Here is an 11,310-nt window from a genome sequence, read left to right on the forward strand (position 1 = left end):
GGGACAGAGCAGACCACGCCGCGCGGGTTGGGGGAGGGGACACGCATGCAATACGCCGTGACCAGCGAGGGTCTGGAGGAGAGGGGCTGTGCATGCAAGTTAAACCACGTTTAGGGGAGGAGTTCGGAGGAGCCGCCCCCTCTGGTGGGAACAGCATTGAACACACGCCCTTCTCCTCTCGCCCGGGAGCTGACTGCTCTCCCCGGGTCGATTTCCCACTGGTGTTTCCCCCCTTCCCTCGAGAGGGCTGATTTTAGGTCGTGGGGAGGAGGAAGCCGTGGGCCGTTTAGCTAAGCGGGCTGTATTCTCCCCGATAGTGAAGGAGGTAGGTGGTGGCGTTTGTGTCTTTGGTTAAACAGCGTTGGACCTGGAGCGTGGAGTTGCAGGGGAACCTTAGCTACGTTGTTGAATCGTGGTAACTTTGAAAATCTACGGCATAGAGAACTTGCCACGTATCTGAAAGTTTACTGAGGGGGGAGGAGTGTAGTCTTTTTTACTTTTCTCTGGAAAGTACTCAGAGAGTGAACTTGTAATTTAAATTGTTTTTATAGAAGAGGTAAGAGGTTTCATAAGGTATTCTTCGAATGCTCTGAAATTTTCTCGTTCTCAAGATACTTTAAGTAACTGGTTGTACTTTTATTCCCAGTAAGTCTGATCTGGGGGGTGGGTCCTAGGTATTTCGGATCTTTTGGAATAATAAATATGAAATTAATTGAGGCTATAAAACTTACATATAGACACTTATAGGTGATAGCCTTCGTATTTAAGTAATATCTCTAGTACGCGAGAATTTAAAAAATAAAAGGAAACTAGGGCTATTTTGCTGAGTAGGGAGGTTTGGCACAGTGATTAGTGAAACAGTTGTTTTTTCATAGCTCTTGTTTTTGACTAATAGTGTACTCCTGCATGCAAAGGTAAGGGTAAATAAAGCTCAAAGTTCCAGTCTTAAGGAGTTGTCTCGGGTCCAAAAGGTGGATTAACAAGACTGGGTATACCCTGCTCTGCAGCATCAGGCTTTGGCCTTTCACAAGGCAGGATGTTGGACTAGATGGACTAGTGGTCTGATCTCGAATGACAGTGCCTGTGTTCTGAAATACAGTGGTGATGTGACTTTGCTGCTCAGGGTGACGCTTCAGTGTACGTTCTGCTGGTGATTTACTTGCCAGCACTGGAGTCTTGCTACAGGTAAGGAAAGTGTTGTATCTTTAAAAGCATAGTTCTAAGGTTTCTGGTATTAAGTAGGTTTGTAAGCAACTGTTTCAAAAAAATAATTAAAAAAATCTGTAAAATCCTGCAGTGTTGTGAAAGATCTGACTTGTCTTACCCTCAGTTGACAGGCACTGGTCTACAGGAAAATTAAGTGCCAAAGTCCAGCAGGCCGTTAGTAGCAGAAAACCTTTTGGCACATGTCAGGAATAGATCTAGCAGTCAGCTATCTAGCTGTATTTAATAGCCCTTTCGGGGGAAAAAAATGTGGCTAGTACCTTATATTGCTCTACTTGGTAGTAACTGGAGAACTCTCCTAATAGATTTTAATCCAAAACTTTTAAAAATGGATCATTTTTTTTCTGAATATCTTGGCTTATTGTTGGTGATATGGAAGTCTGGTGAAAGGTTCCTCATCAGAGTAAGATTTAGTGTTGGAAAGGTTTTCCTCTATTCGGTGGTCTTGGAATTAATTTATTATGTCTGCTAGTTTCTAGTGAATATATACGCACCTAAACCAATGAACTTAATAAAATCCAACATATATCCCCAGTTTCTCCTCTACTTGTGGGTAGAAGACTGCCTTAAGACTGAATCTGGTTGTAGAAGTCAGTTTCTTAAAATTGTTAAGGAGTAGTAATAAACTCCCAGTATTTACAGGCTTCATGTGCCTGCCACTCAGAGCCAAGTACTTTCTACACAATTAAGCTTCTCTTGGGTGGTTAATGATGGTATCTGCACTATTGTTAGAAAATGGCAAGAAGTAAAAAGTAAAGGAACCTGCAGTTATTGAACCTCTGCCTCTTGTGGCTAACTCTTCTGAAGTACTGCAAAGAGCATTTGGAGTTGGTGGTTACATTATTATGTCCCTATCTATTCTTGAATGCAAATGAAATAAACCATTTTGAACTACTCTTTTTTATATACAGCATCAATTAATGTGTTTTAAGTAAGAATTTTGACTTTAAATTTGATGGAGTTTGCTTCTGCTTTTCCTCCTGGTCACTTTCACTTGCTGGTACTCCTCTCCTGCAAGCATTGCAAAATGAAACGATGTGGGCAAGTATGGAAATCACAGGGTTTTTTTGTTTGTTCATTTTAAGATTAAAGCCAGTGATGAATTGATCTATCTCAGTGCTTCAAGGCTTTATGTACTTTATTTTTCTTTATTAGTAACTTTTTGAATCCCAGTCTTGCATTGGCACTACAGTGGAAGGGTGGTCCTTTAAAATTTTAGTTGCAGGAAAAGATATATTTATCTATTAAATATGACTTCTTGTTGCCAGTGTTGTACCTGGGCAATGTAAAGTACAAATATTGTGATTCTGGAAAACTTCCATGGGGTAGCAGGAAAGCAACACTTCTTTGGGGATTTGCATTTAACTTGAGTAATAATCTGTGGTAGTGTCCAGAGATAAGCTATAGACACTTTCCAGATAAGTAAAAAGGTATGATCCTTGCTCTGAAAACTTTCAATCTAAAGAGAAACAAAGAGCAAGGTAGAGGTACAATAAAAATCAAAACACCAGGAACAACACAGGTTGCAGAATTGATTTGTGTGTGTGTGTGTGTGGTTTGGGGTTTGGTTTTTTTCCTCCCCTGCTCTGGATCAGAACGTTTCTAGATTTTGTTTTTTTTTTTTCCCCCCCTGCTCTGGATCAGAACGTTTCTAGATTGTATTTTTAAATCTTCTCAATTGTAGTTAGGTTCAAATGGAGGATGGGCACAAGACTGCTTAAACTGTTGCTACATAAATCATTTAATTGTTTTATGGAGTTTCAAGTCATGTGTATCCCTAAAAATTCTGCAGATACCATGAGCAGTGCCTAGTCTTACAGACGTTTGGAGTTACACCAAGTCCAGACCCAAACAATGACCTCTGTAATTGGGAACCTCTAGTCGGTGAGTCTTGTCTGAGTACAGTTGTGCCAATTTTTAAATAGACTAACACCATAGTGACGTGTTTTAGGTACATAACTGTCACTAGGCTTCGATGTTTCAACTTCTGATGCATAATTGTAAGTGAATGTCTGTTCATTTAAGGCCTGAATCTAGCACTGCATATTTGTTTTGCACAACTTTGAAAATACCTATAAGAAATATTTCCTATCTATCTTTTTTTTCCTATCTATGTATAAAAAAGGCACCGAAGGGGTGCTTTTAATGGCAATATTTATTGATAATATGTTGACCTCAAAGTGGGACACCTTTACCAACTGGAATGAGAACCAGAAAGTGAAACTGACCACTCTGTGCAGACCTGCACCAAGCCTTTAAAATGAAGAAAGGTCCGTAACTTTTTTCACAATGCTTAGTTTGATGGTTGTATTGGTTAAATGCTGTAGTTAAAAAAAAAAAAAAGAATTAAAGAAAAAAAGAAATCTCAGTAACCATTTAATCTGTCATTTGTTTTACTTGCCATATTGTGTAAGAGGATAGGTTGTTACTTCTGGTAATCATTTGACCTAAACATTCCTCTTCAGTGCATGATGAGATCAGTTACTAGCTTTTTGAAGACTCCTTCTAGCAGTGCTTTAAACTTGGACTTTATCTGTGGATTTTAATGCCTGTGAAAATACCTGGGGATCTAAGCATTCCCTTTTAACAAAACAAAAGATAACAACAACTAAAGATTGTTAGTTTGTATTCTGACATGTTGACTTACAAAGACTGAGGGTTTAGGGACCTCACTAGCTGAAGGTGGGGTATTACTATACAATCCTTATTCAGTTGTATAGGCATTTAGTGATCCTTTTAAATGTTAATATTGCTTTTCATCACTTCAAAATTTCAGTTTGGTAGGCATCGAGTATGGGTTGTAAGAATTACTGTGCATTTCTGAGTTCTTACTAAATTACTTGAGTATTACTTTGCTAAGTAAGTGCCTCCGACGTAACATGTTGATGACTTACTAGATGAGTTACTCTTTATTCCAGAAATATTGGACTGACAGCTGTTACTAAAACTTATGCTATCGGGACCTCTCTCTATACCTTTACTCCCCCAGTTCCTTCTCACGTGCACTTTAAATGTTAAGCTGAATTAGCAAGTAAGTTATCTTAAAATTTCAGTGCATATTTTAAACCAGATTGAACAATATCTATCCCAGATGTCTACTAGACTGTCTTTTTATGCTTAGTCTAACTGAATTTAACAAATAGTTTATTTTTATGTCTGGTTGCTTGCCTTAACATCTTCTAGTTTTTGCTAGTGGCAAAGACATACTTTTCATTGACAAAACCAGCAATATTTTTTTTCTGGCTCTTAACTCCAGTGAACTTATCTACTGTGTTCTTATTACCTTGGTGCAATAAAAGATGCAGTCTCTCTTTGCAAACTTGTAGTTATTAAGCATTGCACATCAGCACTGTTGACAGTTCTAAAGAAAAACATAAGTTGATCTAAATGGGGTGAATGATGAGTACAGAGTGAGCAGAATGACAGATGCAAGAGCAGTTTGTTTGATGTTTCTGCCCTTGTGAGCTTCCTGGTTCTGTTGGGAAGACTTGCGAGTTTCTATCTTCAGTAATATCAGTGTAGATATTCCTTCTTTCCTCCACCCTTCTCCTTGCCCTGCAAAATAACACAAAGCAAGCCAAACAGCCTTCTCTCTTGTTCTGCCAAAGTGAAATTTTTTTTTTTTGTATAAATATCACTACTCTTGTTCACCAGGTAGTGAGAGCCTAGCAGGATTTACTTTCTCGCTGAAAACAGGGTGCAGTGCTTAGAAAGAGAAAGGACATAGGCAGTGTTTTCTGTTAATGTTTTTACCTGACTGTGTCACATTTTCAGTACCTGATTTAATATGGGTCTCTGACTGAAATAAGCAAGATGAAACTGTATGACCACCTTACTACAAGGTGGCAATATTGCAGTTCCTATCTTGCTTGTTAGATAAGTGATGTCAGAAACCACTTTTTTTTTTACAAAGCTGCTAGAACAGAATATGTGGCAATTCTAGTTTTTTTCCCCCTGTCTATGCTTTTAGAGGGGAAAAAAAACCCTCCTAATACCTGATACTTAAACCAAATCAAACATCTTGTTTAGTAACTTTATTGTTCTTCAGATGCTTACCAGAATAAAATTAGTGTTTTCACATGTGAGATGGGTCAGGAGGCAATCTTCAGGAAGACTACCTGTTGGAACAGGAATTTGAGTCCCTGGACAGTACACCATAACAAGCCTTGCCAATAGTTGTATTCCTAAATTGGTATTTTACCATATTCGGACTGTGAGTGAGCGAGCAGTGCTCTGTAGCACATTGCTGTTGTACTTCGTTCCACAGACGCGTACTCTGAAGCTTGGATAGGATTCAGCCTGTAGAAATCTAATGACTGGTCTTGCCTGCCTTTTGTTTGCTTGTTTGCTTGTTTTGTTGGCTTTTTTTTTTTTGAGGGATTGGGGCGTGTGTGTGAGTTTTTTAAGAGGCTTAGTATAGTGTTGAAATAAAATAATTATGCTCCTTCGTCTTTTGAAGGCTGCTGCTGTAAGCCATGAATGGGGCGTGTGTGAGTTTTTTAAGAGGCTTAGTATAGTGTTGAAATAAAATAATTATGCTCCTTCGTCTTTTGAAGGCTGCTGCTGTAAGCCATGAACAGAGGTACTTGTACAGGAGGGCAACTTATAATTGATTTCGAATGGATCAACAGCCAGAACGCGACAATGACTTTTGGGGTATCTTTCAACTAAACAGTCTTATCAGAAACGCATGATATTAATCACAAAGTGCAGTGCAGTTATGGGAACTAAATGTGAAATTCAGCAGTCGTGCTCTGCAGTGCAGGAGAGGGGAAGGGCATTGTGGTTCGTGTGCTGGACGGAGCTTGTGTTGGCTTCTCTTTGCAGCGGTCCTCAAGTCTGTGATGCTGGGTATGTCACTTTATCTATTGCTTGCCTGACTTTTCTAGTTGTAAAAGTGAGTTCATGTGATGATTACTACAAAATCAGGTTCATCATCAGCTTCGGGTCAAAGGGATTATAAAAAGTGTGTGTGTGGAGGGGTGTCTGAATCTCTGGTGCCTTTTTCAGCTGTGCCTCCTCTTCCCATTGCATGTCAGCTGTAAGAGGTGGATGTTTGGAGTCTGACTGAGGCGTTACTGGCTAGAACTCAAATATAATTCAATTATGTAGCTGTCTTGGTTCCCTTGAGTAGCTGAATTACAGGGTAGTTATGTCTTGTCAATAAAGTAGTTGGGACAGGTGCTGAGAAAGTAGCCAACAATTGCTTATATTTCAGGTTTTAGGTTTTGGTAAGTTAGAGAAACAGATCTAATTTTGTTGGCAAGTGAGGCATTGATTTCGGTAATAGCTGCATGTGTAGTTAACGAATTTTGTCTAGAATTGGCCATTGCATTTGCACTGTTATTGATACCTCGTTACCTGTGCTACTTTCAGTTTGGTTAGAGAGCAGAGAAGGTGCTGGTGAGGTAAGGAAAGTATGGATCCATGCTCACTTGCTGTCCAAAAACATAGGTTGGGTGAAATGCATATCGTCGTCTTCCATTGTTGTGCCTAGTGATGCAGTTACATATTGTAACAGCTCTCTTGCATCTTGTTAGAGCATCAAAGTAATTAATGGAGAAAGCTCCTAGAAGCCCCTGATGAAAACTTAAAATGCTTTGGAAACAGGGAACACATGGGAAAACAAAAATCTGGAGGAGAAGGTATGAGAGCTAGCATGATTACATTGAGCTGTGAGAAGCAGAAATTCAAAAAAGAGCGGTTAGGAAGTGTTTATCTAATTCATGATAATATTTGTGTACTTGTTTTATACCTGGAATCCTAGTCTTAAATATCACAGCTTTGAGACAGGGTGTTAGGGAGAGCTCTGGCTTAAAGTTCAGGCTGATGCATTCTTTAAATGCGTCTTTAACCTTGGGGTGCAGCTATTGCTTTAAAATAGTGCTTTCACTAGTATAGTTGTAATAATGATAGATGTATAGTTTTAATAATGAAAGAACCATGTAGCATAGGTTAAGATGGCTCTTCCTCACTGCAGTCATGAGCCATAAGAGAGTGCTACCTATCAAAAAGCACTTTCAAATTCTGAGAATATAATCCAGTCTATTATAATAGCTCCTTAGGAAAATGCTAGAATATACTGTGTGTTCACTTCTGACTTCAAAGGTATAGGTGGCTTATTTATGGGAGTTTTCTTGGGTTGTTTTTTGGGCTATGAATCCTGCACTGGAAGCAAGGATATGGAACTTCCTTGTTACTTGAAGAAAGCTTTTGTATCTCTGAGATTATGAATTGCTAATTTCCACCCCCCCTGCTTTTTAACAGGAACAGGAAGGTGGTCGATTACTCCCAGTTTCAGGAATCAGATGATGCTGGTAAATGACTTTTTTCTTAACAATATAATATTATTGGGCTAGAGCAGTTCATTTGTTGCTTTGCATATTAATTGTTTTGCTTCTAGTCACATCTTTAAGTTAAATTCTAAGGAGTTTCTGCTCTTCACAGTCTCTGAACTGTTAATAAGTATTTGAAAATATAATGATTCTCATATGTTTTGTATTAAACAAACAATGGTGATAGAAATCTTATTATTTAATGCTTGTATTGTTGTAGTGCCTTGAGGCTGTTGGCAGCAACTGTCTTCTTCCTTGGTCTATGTTATGTTCTGTGGTAGAATCTCCCTGATGCCACTTTTTTCTACAGTAAAATATGTTTTCAATTTATTTTAGCGGACTCTAGTTAATCCCATAATGTCAGGCATTTTTGTGAATTGCATCTAAAAAAAAAAAATCTTTGTATGTTCTGCGTGAATTAACGAAATATTTCTGGAAGCCATATGGAGTATGTTTTGTGTTCTTAGAAATTAGACATACTGCTACTGTTTGCTAAGTGAGGTTGCACTGATAATTAATGGAAACAAATATGCAGAGTTCTTAACTGCAGTCCTGTTACTCATATTGTATAAGGTATTGTGTAATAGTTGTAGAAGGTTACACTGTAAACTACTATATAATGACATACTTTTTCCCATCATAGGACACTAAATAAAGTGTTTCCTGTCAAAAGCATGTAGAAATATGCATGGATGTTAACTTTTAATAGGTTTACATTAATAACTCTGTTTCTGACTAAAAATTACTAAAACTGTAGAATTAAGATACTGTGTCCTCTTGTGAGGCTTTTTGTATGTTTCCTAATACTCCTGTGTCAGACTTGATTGTACGTGGCATTTTTATTGTGCTGTTGGCAGAAGAAAAGGTAAATCACTAGTTTAAGACAGGACTTTGCTTCTATAAAGTTTTGTTTGAAGCTTTGTGATTTTTTTTTTTTTTTGAAGGGCTTCTTTTTGATGTGCATGAAATGGTCAGTTTAAGTTATAGCTGAGGAAGTCAGTTTGCTGGGAACTAGGAGTTTGATTCAAAACCATTTTGTACTGTCCCGTCCAGATGAAGATTATGGAAGAGATTCAGGTCCCCCATCCAAGAAAATCCGTTCTTCTCCCCGGGAGGCTAAAAATAAGAGACGATCTGGGAAGAATTCTCAGGAGGACAGGTAAAAGCAGCGCTTCATCTGTTACGAACATGTCTCCAAACCTTGTCCTGTATGTGGGGAGCAGTATCTTCTAACAGGAGCGATTGTAAGTGGAATTCAAGGTCTGCAGTGTAAGGTGCAGAGCTCTCAATCACAAAGCTTGCATAACCAGCTTGGACATTGAGGTGGTTGCTTCTTATTTGAGTAGAAAGAGAAATTGTGTAAAGTACTTGTCCCTAGTACTTCGTTATTAAAATAGCTTTCCAGAGCTAGACAGTTGGAATGGGAAGGAATATGATCCGAGTTACAAAAATTGGCAACTAGTGCAGTTATCCAGGTAAGTTAGTGGCAAGATGCATTTAATTTTCCATGTTTTTTCGGTATGCTCAGAGCATTTCTGTGGTTAAAGATGAAATGGGACCGTACAGTGGCAGTTAGGAGCAGGGGCCATTTGTTTGTTTTGTGGTTCTTTGTTTCCCATTTCCTGTTTTGTCTAATTCAGAAACAAAGTAACTTGTTTCGATAACTGAGTTACTCCAGCACTAAGTGATGCCCTACTGAATAGTGAAAGTAAAGTGAAGGTATCTTCCTTTTTACATTAACTGTGGTCAGCAAATGATTGCCATAAGACCTATTAAGTCAATTGACTGCTTTCATGACAGACATCAACTTCAGGGATGGAGGTTCTGCCAGCTGGTTCTTATTCTATAAGCCCAAGGTGTCTCTTTATTCTGTTGCACTGTTTGCTGGAATATAAGTAACTTATCAGCAGGTGTGCTTGAGAGGCTTCCCCATCATGCTTCTGTTCTATAAGGTGAAGGCTGAATGTAGGCATGGGAATATTTGCATGGTCCACCTGCTGTTGTGAACTGAGAGGGAGAGACTATTTTCACCCTGGCAAATGACTGTAACACCTGAAAGCAAAGATTCAATAAGTATGACATAAAAAGAAATTGGGCTAGGCAGCTCCCAAAGCAACTACATAGTTGACCTTGATGTCCTATTAGCTTTGGGGATTTTTAAGTATGTAAGAACATTTCTGTGTGTATCACAGACATTGCAGAAGGCTTGCATGTAAAACAAACTCATGTATTTAAGTGATTGAAATCCACAGTTGTCTGTGTAAGACTGAAAACATATGGGCCTGAGGGGCTGTAATGTGACAAGTTATCTAAACTATTAGAATTCTTGAGAAATGTTGTATGTCAGCTCCAAGTGCCAAATTTGAAAGTAGCAAAGGTTTGATCTATTGTATTTCTTGACCGTGGCAAGCTCTGCAGTTCAGCCATTCCTGAAGCATATGATGTACATCAGTGGCCGTCAACAGAGCATTCACCATTCCTGTTTAAAACACTTGTTTACTCTCTGATCGGAGTGCGTGTTCTTACATGTGGGAAGAAAAACCCTCTCCAGAGATTGGTAATGACTAATGATGGGGGTTTGGATAAGAACAGAATATTAGTACCTGCTTGATAGGGATACCCTCTGATGAGGATTGAAACCACTGGGAGGGAGTGGTGAAACTCCGTCAGAGATCAGATTGTTTGTGTAGACCAAATATGTGCTATTTAACTGCTATACAGCAACGTACACAGAAGGAAGGATTCCAGAGAAAACAATGACATAAAGACAAGTGATGACTATAAATCTATTCAGAATAAAACTTTATTCCATTTATAGACTCAGCCAAGCATTAGCATATAAAACTTCAAAATTCTAACTGTAAAATGGAAGACATCTGGATTATTGGTAGGTTTCAGAGTGAAGAGCATGATTCATCTCAACCTTATTATTTCCTGATTGGTTCACTTGATTCTGTGTAAGTTTGTATATGATTCAGAGTTCGAACATTACCTTTCTGACCATGATAACTACATATACAGCTGAGTAATCCTGAAGCATAACATGGTAGTGTCCAGGAAAAGTGCACATTCCCAGCCTAGAGATCAGTTTGCTCTCTGAAAATTGGTATTTTCCATACAGCAGTGACTGAAATTGGAGTTAAAACAGCAGTCAAACCCTGTCTTTCTCTCATTTTCAGTGAGGATTCAGAAGAAAAAGATGTGAAGACTAAGAAAGATGATTCACACTCGGCAGGTAACTAACTACATTGTACTGATAGTGTATCTTCAAAATAAAGACCAGTTTGTGTAAGAGTTACAGGAGTAGCATTTGACATAGGAAAGAAATTGTTCTGACTAGAGAGGCATGCACTCTTCTAATACATTTATCTTAAGCTGGATGCTGCCTCTACTGTTGTTACTTCTAGCCCTGGTTTGGGATAACAGAGATTGTGTGTCTGTGTGTAATATGATGCTGCTATAAAGTTTGTCTTCACAGGTAGATAGATGTATGTTAAGCTCTTCCCTGTAGTTCTCATCCATATTTCAGAATGATACAAGAAACTTATATTCATACCTTTTCCTTCCAGACGAAGATTTTGGCAGTGAAGACGATGACTTAGGAGCAGATGATGGCAAAGCTGACAGTGACTATGAGAGCTCTCAAAAAAGCAAAAAAGGAAAAAAGGCTAAGCCAGAAAAGAATAAAAGAGCAGCCTCCAAATCCAGGAAAAGGCCTGCAGGTAAAAAAAAAAGGGGGGGGGGGGGGGCG

General features: G+C 38.7%; 1 protein-coding gene across 1 annotated transcript in view; it reads left to right on the top strand.

Moving 5' to 3' along the window:
• The first annotated feature begins 6,883 nt into the window (after positions 1-6,883).
• Positions 6,884-11,310, top strand: part of NUCKS1 (nuclear casein kinase and cyclin dependent kinase substrate 1) — a 12,096-nt gene continuing 7,669 nt past the window's right edge. Inside the window, exons 1-5 of the mRNA XM_009272910.1 lie at positions 6,884-6,927; positions 7,492-7,541; positions 8,613-8,718; positions 10,739-10,794; positions 11,129-11,281. Coding sequence (XP_009271185.1) covers positions 6,884-6,927; positions 7,492-7,541; positions 8,613-8,718; positions 10,739-10,794; positions 11,129-11,281 — 409 coding nt within the window. The remainder of the gene's footprint in view (positions 6,928-7,491; positions 7,542-8,612; positions 8,719-10,738; positions 10,795-11,128; positions 11,282-11,310) is intronic.

This window comes from Aptenodytes forsteri, unplaced genomic scaffold (assembly GCF_000699145.1).
Source record: "Aptenodytes forsteri isolate BGI_AS27 unplaced genomic scaffold, ASM69914v1 Scaffold142, whole genome shotgun sequence".
Taxonomy (NCBI): domain Eukaryota; kingdom Metazoa; phylum Chordata; class Aves; order Sphenisciformes; family Spheniscidae; genus Aptenodytes; species Aptenodytes forsteri.